Source organism: Podarcis tiliguerta (assembly GCF_965153285.1).
Source record: "Podarcis tiliguerta genome assembly, chromosome: 4".
Taxonomy (NCBI): Eukaryota; Metazoa; Chordata; class Lepidosauria; order Squamata; family Lacertidae; genus Podarcis; species Podarcis tiliguerta.
The window spans coordinates 49,871,388-49,895,450 of record NC_139537.1 but is presented as its reverse complement, the minus strand read 5'-3'; the positions used below and the strand labels follow the sequence as shown (position 1 = coordinate 49,895,450).

At 40.9% G+C, this 24,063-nt stretch overlaps 2 protein-coding genes across 3 annotated transcripts in view; one reads left to right on the top strand and one right to left on the bottom strand.

The window, feature by feature from the left end:
* The window catches only part of SCAF4 (SR-related CTD associated factor 4), a 43,999-nt gene extending 29,306 nt beyond the window's left edge, over positions 1–14,693 (top strand). For both annotated transcript variants that reach the window (XM_083438593.1, XM_083438592.1), the window contains exons 17-20: positions 868–1,021; positions 1,473–1,568; positions 1,655–1,843; positions 13,526–14,693. In XM_083438593.1, the coding sequence (XP_083294719.1) occupies positions 868–1,021; positions 1,473–1,568; positions 1,655–1,843; positions 13,526–14,346 (1,260 nt within the window). In that variant the 3' untranslated portion in view covers positions 14,347–14,693. The remainder of the gene's footprint in view (positions 1–867; positions 1,022–1,472; positions 1,569–1,654; positions 1,844–13,525) is intronic.
* A 2,241-nt stretch (positions 14,694–16,934) lies between these two features.
* Positions 16,935–23,997, bottom strand: SOD1 (superoxide dismutase 1). The gene is made up of 5 exons (XM_083438656.1): positions 23,786–23,997; positions 20,249–20,342; positions 19,767–19,836; positions 18,008–18,125; positions 16,935–17,236 (listed from the first exon to the last, which is right to left on the bottom strand). The coding sequence occupies exons 1-5, from the start codon at positions 23,858–23,860 to the stop codon at positions 17,126–17,128; spliced, it is 468 nt and encodes a 155-aa protein (XP_083294782.1). The 5' UTR covers positions 23,861–23,997; the 3' UTR covers positions 16,935–17,125.
* Positions 23,998–24,063: the final 66 nt, after the last annotated feature.

Here is a 24,063-nt window from a genome sequence, read left to right as displayed (position 1 = left end):
GTGAGAATTTAGCCTTAGATTGAGTACATAAGGACTATAGGTTTAACTTAACCTGATAACTTGTTGACAAATTGGTTAAATGATGGCAAAACCTGCAGGGCCATCAGCATTGAAACTGTTGATTTATGTGTTAATTGCATTAGTTGAAAAGCAAACTTCATTGAAATCACTTCAAAAACACTTTTAAACAGTTCTTACAATTGTGCATAATATCTGATAAATTAACTGCTCTAAGATTTTATGCAAGTGAAATTGTCTTTCTCTTACCTATGATCAGTCCAATTATAGGTCTTTTATTGAAAATCCTACGCCAAGAGGTGAAGTTTAACTGTACAATCTAAAGATACCACTTAAAAGCAAGGGACTCTTTAAATCAGCTTTCACCAGCCTATTACCCTCTAGATGTTTTAGACTATTTGTCCCATCGGCCACAGCCAGCTTGGTAGTGCTGGCTGAAGCTGATGGAGTTGTGGCCCAAATTGTTTTGAGAGCATCAGGGTGAGAAAGGCTGATTTAAATGCTGCTGGAGCTTTCTGTAATGCTTTTTATTCAGCACATAACAATGCAAACACATTCTTCATTTTTAAAAGTAACTTTTCTCATTAGCTAATGGCAGATTCCGAAATGACAACTACAAAGAAAGCTCCTTGTAAACGTTTGTGCTTCCTTATCTCACATGTAAATGATTCCACTGAAAAAGAGTTTTAGTAAGATACAATATCTACACATTATTTGGAGAGAGAGAGAGAGATTCTAATAGTTGGCTCTGTTAAAATGTCACACAAAGACTTCATGCTCAGTAAGTCAATATCTATGGGTAAAAAGCTGTAGAATTATTGGTGAGTAAATCTTTTCATCCCACTGTAGGTTCCACCACACCAGCCAGGACCTCCAATGGTTGGTACACTTCAGCCACCTACATTTACCCCTCCTATGGGAATGCCACCTCCAGGATTTGGTCCTGGAGTTCCACCTCCACCTTTTTTGAGGCCTGGCTTCAACCCAATGCATTTGCCTCCAGGTAATTAAACATTCTCATAATTTTCATACATATGAATTGTGAATCTACTACAGCCTAGTGACATCCAGATATTTTGGACTCCAACTCCCATTATCTGTGACCATTGCCATGCTGCTTGGGGTGGATGGGAGATGTAGTTCATATGTAGGGCATCAAATTGTGGAAGGGTGCTCCTTTCCTTTTAAGGAGAAGAGAAAACTCCCTGGAAAAGACCCTGATGTTGGGAAAGATGGAGGGCACAAGGAGAAGGGGACGACAGAGGACAAGATGGTTGGACAGTGTTCTCGAAGCTACCAGCATGAGTTTGACCAAACTGTGGGAGGCAGTGGAAGACAGGAGTGCCTGGCGTGCTCTGGTCCATGGGGTCACAAAGAGTCGGACATGACTAAACAACAACAACAACATAAAGGATTTCTGTTGTAGTGATGCTTTGTTATTTCTGTCTTCATAGGTTTCCTTCCTCCTGGACCACCGCCACCTATTAACCCCCCAGTTTCAGTTCCTCCGGTCTCTGTTCCTCCTTCTCCAGGAGTAAACATCCCAAACTGTAAGTCTAATTTGTTATGTTATTAAAGTTGATGGTATTGCAAGCGTATGCCATTTAAAATATCTCTGTTAATATCACTGTTCTAGCTACTGTGGCGAATATAAATGAAGACACTACAAAAGACTCTTCTGTGGGAAACCCCATTCCAACAGTAGTTTCTGCAGCTAGAGGAAATGCTGAAAATGCAGATGGCTCCAAAGGATATCCAAATGCTCTGCCACCTGTAACTTCTACAAGTATCTCAGCTTCTGTCACCCAACCAGTTCCACTCCTTGGTAAGTTCACTTTTCAGTTGCTGGATATATATGTGCCTTTTCTTTCTTTCAAAAGTACTTATTCTACTTTGCCAATAGTTAGGAAGTCAAAATTTTAGAAAGCAAAGTGTTTTCCTGTGTAATCTGGTGGGGAGTAAAGCATTTAACGGTGCAAGTACCCACGATAAATAATGAAAGATTGAAGCAGTGATTAAGTATTGAGAAATGATTATGTTAGGTACGTTTTAATAAAACAAATCCAGGGGACTCAGGAAATATATAAGCAGATTCAGGGTTCTGGGTTTACTTTTGCCAGAGATGGTTTTTTTCCTGGTCACCTATGGCTGTGTATAGAAATATCTGAAACCAGGAGTCGGTGTAGGTGTGTAGATGACCCTGAAGATGAACTGTTTTCTCACTGCCTTTATTCCTTAAAATATTCATTTCCGCATTCTGCTGTCCCTTTAGCTTCTGGGATAACATCAGGACTGGGGGCTAAATGCATATCTCAGGCCTCTCCATAGGCTACACCCCCATTCAGGCTACTCTCTCTCTCTCTTCGGGCCACACCCCTATCTGGCCATGCTTTATGCCCTCCTTCAGTGTTTTTGGCTTGCTGGAATCTGTCCTTAAACTATGGTAAGGACTCTTTGGATAGAAAAGTATGTGTACATGCAAACAGAAACCTCTCACTTCTGTAGAGCTGGGATGAGGTTTACTATATCAAGATAAGTCGCATCTATTATTTCACCCACTTTTGCCTCTGACCCCAACCACTCACATGCAGCTTCCAGAATGTTCCCCTAGAAGCAATTCAGCCCTCAGACTGGAAGCAGGGTCCCTCCCTCTCACTTAGATCCTCTGTCCTCCATGTTTCAGGATATATTGGTACGTGTAAGTTTGTATGCATAAGTTTGATTTTTGTTTTCAGATACTTAGCATGTTTATCTGCTCAGCTACATGGCATTTTGAGTAATAATAAAAACACTTTTTAAACTCGGAAGAATGGGCAAGTAGCTTTATGGTTGACACAAAGAGCCAGGCAATCAGTGGTGTGCAGAACATCTCCTGAAACCCAGAACAGGTTTCTCCTGAGCTCAATTCCAAGCAGTACCTTGTACGTTTGCCCAAATGCAGTGAATGTGCTCACAACTACAATTAGGCACATCTGTACATATACTAATATAGTCTGAACCTGAGCATACAAGAAAGATGTAACCATCTAATGAACGGGTGTCAAACACAAGGCCCGCGGGCCGAATCCGGCCCGCCAGACCTCGTCATGTGGCCCGTGTAGCCGCCGGCGGCCACCAGCCTTCACCTTTTATTCTTGCTTTTTTTTCCCTTTTGACACAAGAAAGCCGCCTCTTCAGCGTATGCGCGGCAGCCTACAAGCCAGAGAACATCTACCCTCTAGTGGCGCCGCGGCCCCCAATGAATTTGAGTTTGACACCCCTGATCTAATGCCATTGCTACAATTTCTTTCCTTCTACTCCTCGTCTGTTTCCTTATGCAAGAATTGTCTACCATTTTGTCACCTGAATTTCTCACCAGTGCAGACTTGCATTCCATACTCTTCCACATTTCCAGGAAAGGGGATAATGCATTGAGAGTGGGGGTCTTTTTGGCCCAGACTGTCTTTCTAGAAGAATTCGTGTATCATACAACTCTCAAATGTATCACAATCAGTTGCCAAATCACCTGAATTACTGCTTCCACAATTTTTGGGGGGAAAGCTTTGTTAAAATTGCACTTCCTTGGTTTGAAACCTCCTTATTTCCACTTTGGAATATGCTAGCTGTTGACAACCCATTGTGAATATTCTCCACAGCTTCGGTTGTATATACAGCATTCCAAGCACAATATTGCCTTAATATGCCATATACATATGGTTAATCAATCAATAATTTTATTTGTATGCCGCCTTTTCAAAGTCAAAAGGATGCTGAAGGTGGCTTGCAACATATACAAAATTACATAACTACAAACATAACAAAAGTAGTCATAATCAATAAACAAAAGATACACAAACAAATTGAATAATTTCCATGTAAATCAAGATCCAAAATAGAGATACAAAGAATAAAGAGAACAACAGTATCAACCCTGCCTCCAATAAAACGCCTTAAACAGTACCACTGCCTGAGATTCTGTTCAGCAGCCTCAGCTTTTGTAGCTGGAGTCAGTCATGGCTCTGCCCTCCCAGGCCAGGTGGGAAAAGCCCTCAAGGCAGGGAGCAGGTCTTCCAGGACTCAAGATGGTTGGAAATCACATATAAGTGTACAAGCATAATTGTTGTCATCAGTGATTGGGGGGGGGGATAAAATAAATATTTTTTGTAAATGTAAAAAATGATTACCCAAATGTCACAATGCCTGGTCTTAGGAAATATTCTAGGAAGACAAATTCTATAATCCCTGGTACTGTTGTGTTACATGAAAATCTGGAGGGAATTGAAATGTTTCCATTTAAGCTGTACTGGAGCAAAGCAGTTAAGGGACTGATGTAAAAAACATCTGTGCAGTTATGCCTTGAAAGCTATATAAGCTCTCCAGCTGAGATATGGGACCTCAAGTGTTTTAACAAACTTTTATTTCTCTAGTTGAGGTGACTACATTCCACACAAGCTAGATCAACATATTTAAGTTTATTTAAAGTAGCGTTCAGTTTTATGGGGAATGGTATGAGGACCTGCTTGACAGATCACAGTTCTGAGGCATTGCAGGTGGAAATTGGTAAGATAAATATCCCTAACTTCTGCATGGAATCGGACATGTAACAATGAATTCAGAATACCCGAACGTCTTGAGCCTAAAGAACTTCAGGAAGGCTATCAGCAATAGATGTCATCAAGACATAAGGACTACCAACTACCCGCAATTCATTCTTCTCCAGACTGTTTCTATCAGCTTTCTTGCTTACTTCCTGCAAGCATTATATAAATTCTGAAATTACGTGGCAGGCTTTGAAGGAAGGAAGGGAGAAAACTGGGTGTCATCAATATACTGGAGGTACCGCTCTTCAAAATTGACACCTATCTAAAGCTTTGGCATCTTACACACATTGAACATAATGGAGGTCATATGACATACTGCAGTAGTGATACCAACAAGAAGTACATTATTTGGGCCTCAGAAGTCTTTTGCAAAAAGCAGTGATTAATACTTCAGAGCAGGCTCATGCTCGTGACACCTTGTATTCACTTGATCGTTATATCAGTGGTCTTTGAAGTAGAAATTTAAAAAAACAAATCTGTTGATTACTTAACATGAATGGCTCAGGGCACAATCTCCGTGTCATATCAAGTTGTGCTCAGGAGTTGGATGAAGCGCAAGAGTATATGAATTGCAAAGGCACTACCAGCTGGCAGTCTCCTGAAAGGGAGATGGAATTTGCTTAAGTGGAAAATAAAAATGTAGAGAATCCACTCAAGAGTTTACCTTCTTAATTACTGGTTTTCATCTGTCAATATGAGTCTTGACTCCTGTGCACAAATGCTTGCAGGAGTTCTTCCAGGTATCCTATCTGGTGGTCATATTAAATGAAACGGATGTATTTAAACAGGGTTGGCCTGAGCCTTCCACATACATTTTGGGTAAAGCAGAGCATCAGAGGATAGTGTACATTTCCAAAGATGTCGGTCTTAATTTCTGCTCTCACTCTGATGAGGTGTAGAATGTCTTGATGTTTCAGAAAGCAAATCCCATTCCTTCATGGTCGTTTGCAATATTCACTGTTGACAAACAGCTGCCATTTAATGAAGTTCTATAGATATACTGAATAAGTTAAATCAGATTTGATCCAGATATTACAAAGTGAGGCATGGCTGAACAACTGCTGCTGCTATATGGTTGGAGCCGCATGCTGCACCAGTGTTGAAAAGTACTGATGTGGTTGAGGCATATTATGTGGTCCCTGTGCTAGCAAAGTACGCCTGGAAGCCTGCCACTTTTACTGGCATAGGAACTTGTATACAGTCTTCTGGATCTACATATCTACTCTTGAAAATGAGCCTGTGGTTTGGAGACAGCCCAGTTCAAAAATTATTTTCTAGCAGCAGTATCCTTGCATTTATAATACCTGAATCCTCTTTAAGAGCAACTGGATTCCAAAACCCTATGTATATTTTGTAGTTATTTCTGGGTGCCACCAACAACCTAAAGGTGTGTGGAAGCGGCTCCTGCTAGGTCTTTCATTCAAAGGCCTTTCATTCAAGGCCTTTACCGCATTAAAATTCTATGCGGTAATTTTAATGAAAGGCTTTCGCAGATTTTTAAAGTTGCTGTGATTTCAAATAGCATATAAGTGCATGTTTTAAAGGCTATGAAATCATAGCGTAAGGAAATTTTGAGGAACATAACTTACTCTGAAAGCTGCCTAAACTGTACTGGAGGGAGAGAATCTTCTGTACAGAGAACAACATGGAAGAATGCATCACACATGAATGGAAAACAGGAAGATTCTTCTGAGGAGACTACCCAGAGTTGCTTTTGCTTTGGAGTATCTTATGTAGACACATTTCTGGCAACATTCCAAGCATTTTCAAGTGACATGCCATCTCTACCATGTAGAAATGTGACATACAGACTATAATGCTTTCAGATGTGTCAGGAAAAAGGGTCGTAGATTGCTGTCATTTTTACAGATACAGTTCCAGAAGGGTTGGGGTGGCTGATCCCCTAAGTAATGTTTCCACATGGGAATGCAGATTTGATAGCTTAAAAAAGTTGAATCACAAATAATCCACAGTTTTATGAATTTAAATGATTAAACAAGTGTGTGATGTAACTTTGAATTGAAATATACATAAACATTGGTTCACAACACCACATTGTTTCTGTAAATGTTGACAGGAAGTAACTGAAATTCTGCATTAAGAAAATATGAACTCTGCAACCTGCATGAATTATGCAGCTAAACCATATACATAATTTTGTATAATTTATTTTGTTCATGATCCAAAAGGGGAAGCATAAGGCCTAGGTTTCCCCGCCCCTTTGTTTTAAATGAAAACTGATAATCTTGGGAAGCTTGAATTCTGTGCCTACAATCACATTCTGGTTTCCCCCCTGAACTCGAATGGAGTCACAGCATGCACACAATACTATACAGATTTTAGGTATATTTTCTAAGATTCCTGTTGCTTTTCAGACATTCAAAATTCTGTGATTGTTCAAAGTGATAGGAATTCATTTACAGTACAATTTCCAACACAAGGTGACTTATAACATTACATTATTACACTATTAGATTTTTGCAAATTGTTTCTGGGTTAATATCTGAGTTTTTATTAATGTTTTCTCCTTTGAGCAGCCTGCGTTAATTAATTTGTTGGTCATGTGTTTCTTTTTTAAAAAAACATTCAGAGACTTGAGCTAAATGATGAGGCACTCTGGGAGGGGGGAATTATTTCAGTTACCCAGTGATACTCAAGAATTATTTTGTTCAGCTTGTCAAAGACATCCAATAATTGTGAAGCTATCGGTCTGCTAGCTGAAGATTCCATATCAAATGATATAGCACACAGTTCTTCTGGTTGCATTCTATTATGAATTTCCACAAATTTTCTTTTTAGCTTGTCATCTTTTATGTTACTTGTGAAATGTGTTTCATTTATGTTCTGTTTGTTACTTAATGACTTACAATGAAATGGGAAAGTTTTTGTTCTAAGCCAGCACTAAAAGTAATTAAATTTTGTTGACTTTTTAAAACTAAAAGTTTATTAAATGAGTAACAGGGAGGTAGATTTCAGAAGACTATGTTGATCCTGTTATTATCTGAATACCTTAGTCCAGGATTAGGAAGAAATAGGTTGGGATCCACAGGTAGAAATCTGTGTGAACTGCAGTAGATTGCTAAGATTTCTGTGTCTCATAACAGTCACCGCAAAATGGCTCTCCTCACCCCATAGTATATTGAGGATAGCTTGAGGTAATGAGTGGATGTTTGCGTGGAAGGACTACGAGCTCTGTTCAGTTCTGATACTCAAAACAAATTCCTGGGCTCCAAATTATTTAATTTTAAGTGTGTCTTTTGCATCAGGTACCAGTTGGTGGAACTTGAGGTCCTAGTACAAAACAAAGTCAATCCTGCAAACCTGATGTCTGCTCACCTCTGCCTTGCTGTATTTTATATACATCCCCACTTTTCATAATCCAATTGTTGTTTAGAGAAATGGTTCTTTGCCATATTCTTCCATGACTTATTTGCCAAGGGTTCCCCAGCCACATTTTATGTGTTCTGCAATTATCACACCCCTGTGTTCCACGTTGAGTACAATGTTCAGTTAGCATATTATCCTCTGTGTGGTACATGAGTACTGCCACTTTGGCAAGGGGGATAATCTTGCTGCTGTTTTTCACTCCCATCTCATGAGAAAGGTGAACACTGAAATAAGTTCATGTGTCTAGGTTTCTGTGTATTGCTGTGTAGCACAGAATTCTTAAAGAAATATGGAATTGAGCTTGGGGAATATAAGATTGCTGATCCCTGAAGAGTTGGAAATTATAAACACATTCGTAAGTTTAACAGTAGGAGACCCTGACTTGAAAATGCACAAAAACTCCTTGTCAACCCCAAAAAACTTGTAGGAATGTGACAGGGGATTCAGTCTGCTACAGAAAAATGTTCAAAGTACTTGACCAACCAAATCACAGCAGGATTACAAAGTTCTTGGAAAGTGTAGCTGGGAAATACTATTGTCTTGGATACTGCAAGAAAACCTGCTTGCGTAAAATGCATATGGGCTGTGCACTTACCCCAGTGCGAAAGAAATGCACCATGACTTCTCAAAACAATGATGATGAGAACTGGCCACAAGTCTTATAATTAACAGGAAACTCTGGAATAGAGAACAGGTGTGAATGTAGTATTTCTCCAAGTCAAAGCAAATTGTTATCACCACTATATCTTTAATGTGTCTAAAGCATATTTAATAGTCATCCATCAGTTAACAATTTAAAAAACCATACACAAATCTAACCACATTTAGTAAAAACAATAACTTGGTCCAAATGAGTGTATTAGTACTGTATAAAGCATGGTTTCTGCTGTAATGGCCAGTGCACAAGAATGTTAAATTGGGTAAGAATGGTGTGCAAGCTTTCAAGTTGTAACTTTCTTGCCAAGTTGAAACCAAGCTAAAATTCTGTTGGAGAAAAAGCTAAGGTAGCTTGTGCCAGATATAATCAGTTCAAGCAAATAATTACAAAACATCATCTCTGTGAAATATTAACTAGCAGTGGGTTGGGATCGCTTACCTTTACTATTTAGCAAGCATATGAACTTTAATTCCTTGGCCTGGCTTTCAAATCAGTGAACTTTTAATCCAAGGACAGAACTCTCAGAACAAGGTTTGTGCTAGGATAAATTATGGCCTAGTTCGTAATCTTTTCTGCATTGCTCTTGATATTTCAAGAACTGTTTGGATTCACTACATTGTTGCATTTCAGATATTTGGTGGTATGACAACAGTTGGTGCATATTTCATCTCTTAGTTTCATTAAGCCTACAGGTATTTTCAGTTTTATTGTTCTTTAGGATAGAGCATGAAAACTTGCTGAACTCTTTATGTTGCGAATGCCATTTAGCTGTCACTTTTCCTATCATAACCTGAAAATGACTCCTAAGGGAAGTTTACTAGTGAACTCTGAGTAAATGGCATGTATTGCTTCATGGGAAAATAAGAAGCTTCCACTTCATGGAACAAATCTTATTACGACAAGTGCAAGAGGAACTTATAAGATAATTTTGTAGCGTATTGCCATCCCTTCAAAGGAGTGTTCTTTGCTTCAGCCAGCCTGGAATAGGCACCTTGCAGTCCTGTTCAGAGTGTGTGTGGGTCCGTGTGTGAGGGGATGGTGAAATAATGCACACCCTAGCCTTTCCCAGCAGTTCTGTATGGTCCTAGAGGGTTTCCGTTTGAGACTGGCTCAATTGTGGGAGGAGTTGGATGGTTTTTGACAGCAGAAAATGAAGAAATATGTCATCGTCCCTTTTCTTCCTCATAAAATATCCCTGGATAGTGCAAGGAGAAATGTAACACATCCACACACCAAATGTAAGCATGAATCCCCAACCCTATTCCGTCCCTTTAGAATACTATTTACAAGCTCTTGGGGACTTGAGCAGCCCACTTAATAATCTCTCTGGTTTCCTCTGTCTTAGTTACTCTGAACCACAGAATTAAATGATGACGTTTGCTCATCTGTTGTTGGATTCCAGTTCTCATCAGCCTCAGCTTAGCATGGCCATTAGGGATAATGGAAGCTGGAATCTAGCAATATCTTGAGCTCCACACGCTAGCCTCACCTGATTTAAATCCTCTCCCCTTCTCCGGGGTGGAAAATTTCAGATTTTTACCATAGGTGATTCAGCAGTAGTTTAGCTGCTTACCCCCACCTCCCAAAAGTAGCCGTAGCAAGCAAGAAAAGTCACTGTTGTGGTTGCTCCATGTGAAACTGGAAATACCATCCCTAAAACTGGGTTGCCTCATTTTTAGTATTATTTCTGCAGGCTTAATGGTCATTAACATTCCATAAAACTTAGAAACTCACAAGTTTCTTACAGGCACGCTTTTAAAAAAATGTTTAGAATCTTAAATACTATTTAAAGCTAGGTAGAATATATATACAAGTGACTTCCTTATTTTTAGTGGCTGCCTTTGGTTTCCATACCAATAGGCATTTGACCAAAGGGATGCAGGTGGCACTGTGGTCTAAACCTCTGAGCCTCTTGGGCTTTCCAATTGGAAGGTTGGCAGTTTGAATCTGTGAGACAGGGTGAACTCCCATTGCTCCCAGCTTCTGCCAACCTAGCAGTTTGGAAGCATACTAGTGCAAGTAGATAAATAGGTACTGCTGTGGAAGGAAGGTAAATAGCGTTTCCATGTGCTCTGGTTTCCGTCACAGTGTCTCGTTGTGCCGGAATTGGTTTAGTCATGCTGGCCTCATGACTCGGAAAGATGTATCAGGGCAAACACTGGCTCCCTCGGCCTGAAGCGAGATGAGTGCCACACCCCAGTCACCTTTGAGTGGACTTAACCATCCAGTGGTCATTTACCATTTCCCTAGGCATTTGACCACTTGACTTTGCAGTTAAAGAGAATGATGACACTGAGAAGTTATGAAATCCCCATGGTTCTTCTGAAAAATACTTATCAAGCTTGTTCCTGCTTAAAGGTGACAGGAAGCTGAACAGTTGCCAATTCTTTAGAAGCTTTAATTCTTTAGAAGCTTACTATCAACCCACCTGGAAGACTCTTGGTAATATGAATAGCTTGTCAAAAAGTTGCTATGTGTGAGAGTCTGGAGGCGGTTGGAGGATGGATGGCGGCTAACAGATTGAGGTTGAATCCTGACAGGACAGAAGTACTGTTTTGGGGGGACAGGAGGCGGGCGGGTGTGGAGGACTCCTGGTCCTGAATGGGGTAACTGTGCCCCTGAAGGACCAGGTGCGCAGCCTGGGAGTCATTTTGGACTTGCAGCTGTCCATGGAGATGCAGGTCAATTCTGTGTCCAGGGCAGCTGTTTACCAGCTCCATCTGGTACGCAGGCTGAGACCCTACCAGCCCACGGACTGCCTCGCCAGAATGGTGCATGCTCTGGTTATCTCTCGCTTGGACTACTGCAATGCACTCTATGTGGGGCTACCTTTGAAGGTGACCTGGAAACTACAAGTAATCCAGAATGCGGCAGCTAGACTGGTGACTGGGAGCAGCTGCCGAGACCACATAACACTGGTCTTGAAAGACCTACATTGGCTCCCAGTACGTTTCCGAGCACAATTCAAAGTGTTGGTGCTGACCTTTAAAGCCCGAAACAGCCTTGGTCCAGTATACCTGAAGGAGCGTCTCCACCCGATCGTACTGTCCGGACACTGAGGGCCAGTGCTGAGGGCCTTCTGGCAGTTCCCTCACTGCGAGAAGCCAAGTTACAGGGAACCAGGCAGAGGGCCTTTTTGGTAGTGGTCCCCGCTGGAAAAAGGTTTGAAATTTGCAGGACTAAAAGACTACTATGCTTTTGAGCATACATGTCAGATGAAATTTAAGGCCATTTTGGAGAGAGACCATTTGGGGTCTAATCAAAGTTTGTTTCCTTTAGTACAACTCTGATTTTGTTATATTAAAAGAGGATAAAATAACTGCTAGTTGCTATTCTGGGGAGGGAGTGGGGACTCATACTTTCATGTGTTATCTCTCTCTTGGAATTGCTAGAAGAAATACAAATTTATTCGCCTGTTCTCTGCCCATTTCATTGGCTGCCTGTCTACTACCGAGCCAGGTTCAAGGTCCTTGCATTTATGTCTAGGGCATCTTGTGGGTTGCCATATAACCCAGTGCAGTCACTCAGATCCTCTGCCATTGGTTGTCTCCCAGGTTGGCCAAGCTCATTTGACATCAACACAAAAGTGAGCCTTTACTGTCATCGGCCCAGTCCTGTGGAATAGATTCAGCAGGCACCTTCTGTTTCAAGCTTTGAAAATACGGAATTTTTTTCTATTCCACCTTGCCAGCAATTAAGAATACAGTGGTACCTCGGGTTACATATGCTTCAGGTTACATACGCTTCAGGTTACAGACTCCGCTAACCCAGAAATATTGCTTCAGGTTAAGAACTTTGCTTCAGGATGAGAACAGAAATTGTGCAATGGCGGTGCAGCAGCAGCAGGAGGCCCCATTAGCTAAAGTGGTGCTTCAGGTTAAGAACAATTTCAGGTTAAGTACGGATCTCCGGAACGAATTTACTTAACCCGAGGTACCACTGTACATTAAAAGTGCTATATCCAGAATAGCTGAAAACAGGGCCACAAAATGGTGTAGGCATGCCCCTCTCCACCCATCAGTGAGGAAACAGGAACTGATGTTAGCCACTGTTGTCTCTCTTGCACCTCTGTTCAGAACTAATAGGAGGGTACATACCCAATCCAATGAAATTTGGACATTATGAGGGGGCTAAGCCAGTGCAAACAGGAGCTAAGCAGGAAAAGCAGAACAGCCTGTAATGCATTATAGATTATTATTTTGTATTTTTACTGAGCCCTTTCGCAGGTGCCATAGGCAGTAATGGTGAGCACACTGGTGTTTATGCCTGCCATATTGGCAACCTTTGAGCTGAATACACTAATTCTCATCTTTGTATGGGTTTGGTATTTGTACGTGTGTCTAATTTTTTTTTTTATCTGACTTTGAGCTTCATACAAACCCAAGATGTGTGTGCTATGCCATATAGATGACATGCAGAACTGACTTTGTAGGACTACAGTATAAAAAGTTTTGGGGGGAGGAGGCTGCAGAAAGCTGCTTTGGACCGTGTACACAAACAGGGGAGTTAATTTATTTGTGATGAAGTATTTCATTTATAACAAAAGCCCTCCCTTCTGTTGCATTTCTTTTAACTATATTTGGGTATGATTCATCTGAACTGGAGCACTCTTTAATCCTACCAAATGCAATGGGAGAGTTACCTGCCTAAATATATTGTGTTAAAATAAATGGGACTTAAATGAGCTTAATGTTGAGTGAAAATGCTGGTACTAAATGGGGGAAGGCAGTTGTATTGGAGCAAAGGTTGGTTGAGGAAGTCAGGAATAAGTCCTACAGTGTATGAATTCGTTAGGGGATTGTAGGTTGCAGCTTGCTGGAGCAGCAGAAAAATAGAACATATCTTGCATCCATTTACAACTTTATCTCTTTTGGTTTGTCAGGTACTCAAGGAGTTACACCCAGCCCTGTGATTGGGCTACAGACACCTTCCACGGGCCTTTTGGGTGCACGGCCTGGTTTGATACCTCTCCAGCGACCCCCAGGAATGCCACCGCCTCATCTGCAACGTTTTCCAATGATGCCACCTCGGCATATGCCTCCCCATATGATGCACAGAGGCCCACCTCCAGGCCCAGGAGGTTTTGGGATGCCTCCGCCTCATGGGATGAAGGGCCCTTTCCCCCCACCTGGCCACTTTGCAAGGCCCGGTGGAATGCCTGGAGGGGGGCCTGGTGGACCCGATGATCGAGATGGAAGACAGTTCAGGAATGATAGGCAGCCGTTTACTCCAAATAGAGACCAGGAAAGGTTTGGAAGGAGGTCTTTTGGAAATCGGATAGAAAATGAACGGGACCGCTATGGTAACCGCAATGACGACAGAGATCATGAACGCCTCGGTAATCGTGAAAGGAGAGAATGGGGAAGAAGAAGCCCTGAACGTGATAGACACAGAGACTTGGAGGAACGAAATAGGCGTTTCAGTGGACAGAGAGAGAGAGATTCTAGAGATAGGGAATCTCGCAGAGAAAAGGACGAAAATCGAGGAAAGGAGAAACCAGAGTTGACAGACAGGGTAGATGGTGTTAAAAACCATGAACCCCAGAGCAGCAAAGTGGAAAATACAGACTCTGTTCCAGAACTTAAAAAGGGGGAGGCTGAACCCACAGGTGCAAAACCTGCTGAAGAGTTAACATCTGAGACTACCTCATCTCTTGAACAACCTGAAGAGTCTACTGGCTCAGTCACAGAGGCTCCTCGCTAGACTGGAATACTTGTCAAAAAAAAAAAAGTGACATTGGAGTGTAGAGCTTTAGAGTTGTACAGTATGCTGTATATTTGCTTTTGCTATTTCACAACTCCTCCATAGTTTATGGGATATGTAAGCAATTTGATTGCTTCCCTTCTATTTAAATAGCTACAAAAATAACACAAAAGAAATGAATAAACCATTACCCTTTTTTTGCTGTAACTTTTTAAAAGTTTTGACTTTAAAAAGTTTACAAGTCAGAATTAGAAGTGCTATTTTTTTTAATTTAAGTGAAGGTAACGGTAAAAGCTCCTAAAAACAAATAGGGATGTGTTTTTAATAAACTCTATTTTCATAACAAACTTTAATGTGTGCTATTCTTCCTACACTGCACTGAAGTGGTAAAGGATTGTTCAACATCTTAAAGTTTGAACTGTTAATGCTGTACTGGAGTCTAAATTAGACTTTGTTTAAAGCTGTTAAAACATGTTTGTGTAACAGTTCACAAAAATGAAGTATATGTGGTAGTTATGTTCTTAGATTTCTGAATTTTAATTAACATGACTATTCTAGATGGAAAAAATAGCTCTTAAATGTTTCAAGAGGAAACCTAGTGTTTGCAGTGAAATCACTTTTATTTGTTTTTGTTTTTCCTCACCATCCAAGAGATTTTGTGGTAAATGTTGCCCTAAAAAAAGTTCAACATTGCGTCCTGTGGAAAGCACACCTTATTTTTTGTAATTTGATTCATTGTGTTTTTGAGGGAGGTAAGGCACCAAATTAGCACTATATTCCAATCTGTTTTTGATGTTCTCTCTCCTGTTTTGTCTACTACATAACTACTGTCAAATTGCTTGTAACAAGCTAGAGGAGCAAGTATTGACTTATTAGCCCCTCTGCTGCATTCTGAAATGCAGGCAGTACTTGGCAAATTGAAAAATTACATCACCCCATGGTTTGACATGCTCAGTTCAGTTACTGTTCCCATTCAGATGAGTTTTTCCCCTTAATTTTTTGGGAAGTGGAATGTGAGGTAGGTAAGTTATCTTGCAGTGGTAGAATAAAGAGAAACTTCATATACTTGTGACATCGATTTCCATGCGTTGACCTTTGTTTCTATGCTAGTAGCCACTTAGGAAATGCACCAAAACTCAATTTTTAAAAATAACTATTTCATGAAGTAGGAAACTGAACAGGCATGAAACTGCAACTGCTTTTTGAAATTTGACATCGGTAACTTAACTCTTAACACCTACGGCTATGATTGAACATGATCTTTTTACAATTAAATTATGCAGGCCAGGTAGAGAATATCTTCCTCCAAATTCTATGGAGAGCTAATTTAAACTGTTAGAATGTAAAGCCCAAGTGAGTAAGATTATGTAATTTAATCCCCATGTTTACTGACAGTAGGTGTCACTGCTACTTTGAGAGCCAGTATGTCATCTGCCTTGTTTTTAACACAATTTGACAAAGCTATTGTCAAGGTTTATTTGAAAATAAGTACAATATACCCAAGCTTATTTCAAGGCAACGCTGCAACCTAGAGGGCTTCAGGTAAGACTGTCAGTCTTGGTGAGCAAGGGTCTAACCTGCTCAAGCATGTAAACAATTGCCAAACCTTCAAGAGAGCTATATAGAAAAAAAATGCTTTCTGTGTGCCTCTTGCATTAAAGGGTTTTAGCCAATACCCTTCTCCAAAGCAGGCAATCACATTAATATTGACATGTTCGGCACATAGCATTTACCATTTATTAAGCATGTTCATCTGCAATATCTACCGCTCTCACTTTGTGTGATGTTGGTATGAATTTCTACTAAGGTTAAGAACTTTTGTTAAAATGTCAAATAGAATATGGCAAATATGTATAGCAATAGCTAGACATGGTGGAAACAAGTTTTTTATATGCACAGTAGCCCTCTACAGCTATGCAGCTGAATAGCTCACTATCCAAAGCTCAGTTTAGCTATTTCAGATAGCTCAAAGTGGTTGTTGCTGAGACAAGACTGCTCCTGTAAGACCATACACTATCAGTCTCCCTATATGTTTTCTATGAAACCCAAACTACTCCATATTGCCTAAATAAGGAAGAATATAAAGATTTAGAACCTGGCTTCTACAGGAAGTAGGAATGTCTACTCTGTAGCTAGTAACTCACAATCCCAAGATGCAGATCTTTTAAATAAGCCACGGCATTCTCTTATGTCCTCTCCAACAGCTCACAAGAAAGGCAGACTCGGCTATCTCACTTGCAGCAATTAGTTTGTCAGATTACGTTTGATTGGAGTCAGTAACAGTAGACTTCAGAAGCAATTTTTCATTTAATGATTGTGTTTATCTACACTTATCTGATGTACTGGAATCGATGAGAAATCACCCCTCCCCATTTTGGAAACGCTGATGTGAGAACTCACTAGGTTTATACCATATTTAGAGCAAAGCATTCAGGACTAGGGTTCTCTCAAGCTAGCTTGTTTATGCCACCATCAGGTAATTTCAGTTGTCCAGATGTGATTAGATGATGAAATCAGCAGAGGATTTTACCACCTCTATCAAGGTGAACTGGCGGTGCTTTGGTCCATCAAGGCAAAAATTCTTGAACTAATGTTCTACTGCCACTTTAATTACAAGGTATACAAAATAAGACAACTTATTGGTTTAAACCCCAATTAACAGAGCCGTAAGATTAAACAGTTGCTTTTTATCCTAAACAAAGCCAAATAATTGCTAGTTCTATAGGTACATTTACATTCTGCATGTAGGTTTTGGTATACAGTGCCACTGTCAAAGATCTTAAGCCTTGGCCAGTCCAATCACACCACAAGCTAGACGAGCACCAGCATTTCCAGTTTTCTTGCTCTCTTCATTTCCTCCTCTACCCAGATCATCAACTTTTTCATGAACCTAAAAAGGGATAGATAAGGTGGAGATTATTACATTAATAAATAATTTGAGGGAAAGTAAGTTTCAACCACATGGTGCAAATGGTCCAAGGCAGGATAAATACTATACATCAAATAATTAGTAATCTACAAATATCATAGAAATAACTGTTAGGAAATAAGTTGTTTAGGGGTAGTGGCTGTGTACTCCCACAAGGCTTGCTGCCACTCTGTTATGGGTGCTCTACACACTACATATAGTCAACCAGATCTGGCTAGCTTCCCCATTAGGTTGACAGAACGCTTCCAAATTTGCACTTGCAGTTGAAAAGAACCAGCACCTCACCAAAAGCCTGTACTGAGTAGTGTATAGCAAAATATTTTAAGCGATAATTTTACAGCAGAAACATCTGCAGCTCTGCCCAAGTACATGCAATATTATAACGAACTGCTTCTCAAGCTAGGCTGAGAATGAAGCTTTGGAGCAAAGTGAGGAGCTCCTTAAAATACCTGGGATATTTCTTCACCTCAGAATTTATAGCAAGACTCTGATCATGTGCAGTAATGCTCAGAAGAATTCCAGGCTTCCAATATGCTTTAGCCCATTTCTGGTGCTGGTGATGCCCAACGTACCTACATTATGTAAGCAAGCATGTCTAAGGAGAATCAGAAGCAGCAACTCTGTGCCAAGACCTCTAGGTCAAAGTACTGAAGCAAACCATCCACAGGTAAAAAAATGATATTGATGTATTTTTCCAGAATTTGTAGGGAAGTTGCTCAAAGAAATACTTACCACCATAGTACGCCCGATAATGCAATGTGGCCCCGAGAGAGAAATAACATGGTCCTGTATTGATACTGTTGCTACACCTGAACCATCTGCAGTCACATTTCCAAGATCACCAACATGCCTGGAATAGTTGATTTGATTTTATAAGCAGAATATGACCTGTAATAATTGCTAAATGCAGTTGACTGAGGTGCTACTGTGACACACAACTGCTGACACATACGAAGCTGGTGCTTTTCAGCTTCAGTAACAGGTACTTGAAATATATACGCAAGTGTTAAGATGATATTATAGCCAGCTCAAGCTGTCTACCCTAATTGTAAAAACTTCCACCAGTGTAACATGCAGTTATGCCTAAAACCACATCATTCCTACCTGACAATAAGCCACCACTAGTAAAAAATTATATAAAGTGATTGTTAATACTGGACAGTTTAATTTTTCCTGTTAAAGCCATTGTTTTGCTGAGTTTTTATCATGGTCTAAATACTGGAATTTTCGACCCATGTGCTTCCAATAGCTTCAGATGTAATGGCAACACAAGGAGAGGGATTTAGAAGCGTACAAAATTCCAGGAAATTCTGAAGAGTCCAGGTGGGATCCTATATGTAATTTAGAATGGCCATTTTAAAAAATGAAACTTAACTGTAATTCAAATGTACACAACTATTGATGCCTCTAATTGTATGGCTGTATTTTGCTTGTTCTAGTAGTGCCTGTATTAACATTTTTATTTTATGCAATGCTGAATAAAATATATGCAGGACAAATCTTTCTGTCTTCGAACTAGTGTGACACAGACCGTAGCACCCTAAATTTAGAAATTTAACACAGGAGAGAGGGTTCTTCGCCTTAATGTTTTCTGTGCTTTATTTTAAATTATTTGAGAACACGTCAGTAACCCTTTTGAATAAGAAACAGTACTCGACACATCTATTCATCGCCTTTTTACCAATTCAGGAGGCTAAAAATTAGCTGTTGCCTTCAAGCCCTCCACCCCATCAGACCACTCTAATTGACTGTGTTGCAGCAAAAAATCACCGAATGTTCGCTAAATGATTGTTATGCAACAGAGCAGTTGTATAACAAGGCAAGTTTGACTTATATTCTTAAGGTCTATGGACAGAATATCCTTCAGGAATGAACTGAGGAACCAAGTGAGCTGGGTGCCCACAATTATGAAAGCCAAACAGGCATCAGGAAGGACGAGCTATGAAGTAGGATCTGAGGAATGAATAGGAGGTGACAGAAAAAGGACACCACTGGGAGACAGGAAGCCTTGCACAGTGTCTACAAACCGAAAGAGGTGTGGACCAGCGGTAGAACAGTAATACCCAGACACAACTGGCAGACTGTGCCACTGAAGAGAGCAACAAATAAGAAAAGTTTAAGAAAAATGAGCACTAGTCCTTAATTTCTCCAGCGCTAGTACATACTCAGCTAGGAGTCCTTTTAGACACTATTGCTTGAATAAATAAGGGACAGTTTTCTTACTAGTAATTTCCAGTCCAGTTGTTTCTATAGTTATCCTAGATGTATTACAGTAAATAGAAAAAAGGGATGCCCCAAAAGTGAAATACACAGAATTTTAGGTCCCATCTACAGTTTTACATTTGTCTGCAGCACAGGAACCTATCCTGGTTCTTCACTGTGTTGGGAGATAATGCAATGCACTGTTACTTGATGGGAAGCAAGCCATTATATTAGAAGGCAGAAGGTACTTCAAGATCATACACAAATAGGAAACTGTTTTATACTAAACCTTTCTTCATCTTCTGGTCCACCATGCATTTTCCCCTCAGGATTGAAGTGAGGGCCTGCACTGGTACATCCTATAAGAAGTTACCCGAAGTCAGTATTTTCCCCACATTATGCAAATCCATATATGATAGCTCTCAGGACTTAGCCTTAAACTCTTTTTCTTTATCTTTTATAAACAATATATTTTATCAGGATGCTTATGAACATAATCTAACACAATTTAAATTAAAAGTGTGAGGGAGAAGATTGTCAAAGTAACCTGTCTCCCTCCCTCCCTTTAAAGATTTGAAGAGTTCCTGTGTTTAATGCCTAGGCCAGTATCATGCACATCACAAGCTAAATACAAAACTGCTTCCCCAAGAGTGGAAGTGTATTTATTGCTTAGCAATCTAATATTTACATTCTTAAGACACTATTGGCCATATATGTTTCTGTTGTTAGAAAACATTTTGTAGGTTGTAAGAGCAAAAGCAATAATGTTACCGTTTGTGTTGTCTCCAAATTCATGGACGTGGAACCCATGTTTTCCTGGAGTTAACCCACTAATACTTCCTGAAACAGTTACAGGTCCGTTACCCTGAAACAGATTAGTATGAATAGAAAGATTCAGACAAACCATCCATTTTAAAGTCCTTCCATCTCCAAGGAAAATGACATTGTACAGAGGAGAGAACCGATTCTTCAAGCAATACCTAAGTATGATCCTACAGTATAATGTTGGCATAGTACTCAGCATGAACCTAGAAAATCTTACTGTCTTCATCTGAAGGCAGCCCTGTTTAGGAAAGCTTTTAATGTTTGATGCATTACTGTATTTTAATATTGTGTTGGAAGCCGCCCAGAGTGGCTGGGGAAACCCAGCCAGATGGATGGGGTATAAATAATAAATAATAATAATAATAATTATTATTATTACCATAATCATCATCATGCCTACAGTCCCACAACTGGATTTTGGTGGTGTATCAAAGAGGTATATTTGTTTGGAAACTTCTTATGCACACCTTGGTCCAGATAAGTGTCTCTCCAGTGACAGACAAGGCATGCACTTATGCCAAAACCAAGAATGCAAGGTTTACACCTGCTATATGGAGAGCCAACATGTTAAATGCTTTTTAGTGACCTCGATGGGATGCCTGACATCCCATGCGTGACATTTAAAGCTGCTCATAAAGCAACGCTCATAACCAACAGCAATTCAAGTTGCTTAGTAAGTGTACATTTCGTAAACTACTCCCTAGGATGCATTATAAACTTCAAACTGAAGATACAAATCAACATTTTGTTTCTGATTAAACTAGATTTGTTACAATGCTGCTTTGAGTAGCATTTTATCTTATTGGATTCACACAATCTCATTTTAATAAATGCATTCAGAAATGAAGCATTTCCCTGATAAAATGGTTAAACCTGACTTTTCATTACCGCTGATAGTTAAATATATTTATTCCCTGCAATTCACAATTATAAGAAAGAACTTGAGGTCATGCATACGATGGAGTCTCTTGCTCCCCGGCAGTCAATGACCATTCAGGTTCCAGACTCTTCCAGAGGGAGGGGGCAGAAAAAGTTGCTAATGTATTTCAGGTGTTGGCTGACGGTGAAACAGTGGATCCACAAAACCCTCTGCTGATCTGTAGAATCTTCTGGCAAAGCTGTTTAGTCCAACAGCAGTATTATTTAAGGTAGGCAGAAAGTGATATGCCCCATTTCAACCAGGGCCTCCTATGTTAGTAGTAATATAATGAAATCTAGACAACATGTCAAAGGTGCACATTGGTGTGTTTTTTAATTTTCGGGTTAGCTGTTTAACCAGATAAGCATGCACATTAAATAGCCTTGGGCAAAATATTCACAAACTTAGCTATGAATGATATGCAAGTCTGTGCTTACATTCCACTTAGGCAAGTATTTATCCCACAGCCTATTAATGTTGACTGTAGTTATTCACTCACTTCAGAGACGATTTATTCACAACAGCAGGATACTGCTACATTAAATTAGAAATTGCATAGGATGCAAACCTGCTGAGGATGACAAGATGTAGCTTGAACTGTAACAAATAGTTTCCAGACTTCCACACCGCTACATAAAAAATATTATATGGAATCCAACAAAATCACTACACCAGTATACGTTACATGAAAATTAAAGAGTATTTTACAGGGATATAGTTATTTGGAATAAAGGCTGTGTTGTAGTTTGTAAGATGTTGTAATCTATCTTGAGGATCAAATGATCAAAAAGCACAAATGTTCAAAATCATTTTCATCCTGCTTGCAATGGACTGCACTGCACTGGTGTCAGTGAAGTCTCCATAGAAATGTCTATAAGCATGCAAGTATTTCCAAAGATACAGCAAAGTCCCTCAAATAGTCAAGCACCATCAGAACTTTTGGAGCCTAAACTGTGACACTAAAGGTTAAGGTTCAATGAATTCCATACTAGTTCTGAAATATACTGCCAAATGCAACAATATATAAATAATTCTTTTCTATCTAATTCCCACTTAATATATTTGAAACTAGAAATAGTCATGGTGTCAATAAGGCAGCAATAGTTGACATGGTACTGTCCTGTTGTTCCCCAGCCTGCACAATGTTCAGGAATGATGATCAGGGGCCACCACACTGGCTACCCACCTGCCATAATGTATTGCTCTGTATATTACATTTACAGTCCTGCTAATACAGTAATATAGGCCAGCTCCCTCGGCCTATAGAGCGAGATGAGCACGCAACCCCAGAGTCGTCCATGACTGGACCTAACTGTCAGGGGTACCTTTACCTAATACAGTCTATTAAACCTCTTTGAACCAGACATGCTTTCTTCATAGTTAAAGGTAACTAGAGTAACAGATCTTTCTAAATGCATTCATACTATCATCTATAGCAGCTTTTAAAAAGATATTTATACATTTATTAAAACCTACAACACATAAAATACATATACACAAACTTTCAAAGATCTAGCACAAAGATCCTCATTCACTATTAAATACTTCATAGCTATGCTTCTGTCCTGCTATTCACATTATTTCAACGACGCATTACATTTTCCCCTAGCTTATGCGTGTACATCACATGAACAAAAACCTAAGTAAATTCAGCAGAGGCTGCAAAACCTGTTTGCCCAGGAGATTAGAGTTCACAATTCTCACTCTTCTTTTTTCTCCCTCAAGAGCAAGTTGGTTTAAGTTACGCTTTCCAGCAGCCATGACTCAGCATATTGTCCCATTTCTTTTGGGCAGGGAGGACAGAACCTGGTTTGCAGCACATTTCCCTTTCTTTGGCTATGTATATAATAAAGAGAAGGGAAAGAAACAGGTGCCCCAGAGCAGCTATGGGCATCGTTTGCCCAACGGTGGCGCCAAGAGGAAGGGAAAGTGGCAGCCTGAAAGAGCCGAGATCCTCATTCTACCGGTCCTGACGGAGGAAGCGAGTTATTGCACCTCAAAATACCTGCGGGTTTAGATTTTATGCAGAACTGGAACGAACCGTTTCCCCTTCCCTAGAAGCCTTCCCCACGACTTCCATCCCCTAAAAAGCCCACGACTTAGCTCTTACGCTTTTTGTTTTGTAAATGGGCTAAAGTTCATTGGAACTCGCCCAGCTACCTTTTATCTAATCTGACCTCTGCACGCCGCCTCTATCGGAGCCAGGTCACGCTAGGCAGAGGCCGCACGAGAGGCCTGGCCTGATGCCACAGAGCCACGGCGCCTGCTCTAGCTCCCACCGCTCGGCCCAAGGCTGCAGCCCCAGAGGCGGCGCTGTTATCCGATGGCGAACCCGGCTGACAGGAGCGGCCCTGACTCCGGAGGGGAGGGCGGCCAGCGACCTTCAGCGCGCAGCTAATACCTGAGTGGGCGCAGCAGCCTCCTCCCGCCTCCCAACCCAGCCGCCTCGCGAGGGAAAGCCCGGCGGCGGCGCGCAGCCTGGAGCGGGACCAGGCGGGCGAGCAGCCTCACAGCGCCGGACACCCCGAAGGACGGGGAGCCGCTCCCTCAAGCCCGGCACTCGCCTTCTGCTCGAAGAAAATGACGCCTTTGACGGGGGAGTCGCCGGCCATGACGCAAACAGCCTTCTGCACCGCCATGTTTCTGCTCGCCTCAGAACCACCTCCGCCGCCGCAGCGCGCACGAACCTGATACCACGCACTCGGAGCGCTTGCGCGACCTCAGCCGCAGCCCCCTCGCGCGTCGCTTTCTTATACCCTCCGGTTAGAGTTCCTCCCTCCCAATCGCGGCGCTCGGATCGGCTTCTACGCCCGCCTTCGCGAAACGAGGCGGCCAATCGCCC

Excerpts from the sequence above, each read along its gene's own strand:
- SOD1 (XM_083438656.1), bottom strand. The coding sequence starts at position 23,860 with ATGGCGGTGCAGAAGGCTGTTTGCGTCATGGCCGGCGACTCCCCCGTC. Across the intron at positions 18,126-19,766 it reads GGACCAGAAGATGAAGAAAG|GCATGTTGGTGATCTTGGAA; the intron begins GTTTAGTATAAA and ends CAACTATTCCAG. Across the intron at positions 17,237-18,007 it reads TTATCGGGCGTACTATGGTG|GTTCATGAAAAAGTTGATGA; the intron begins GTAAGTATTTCT and ends ATCCCTTTTTAG.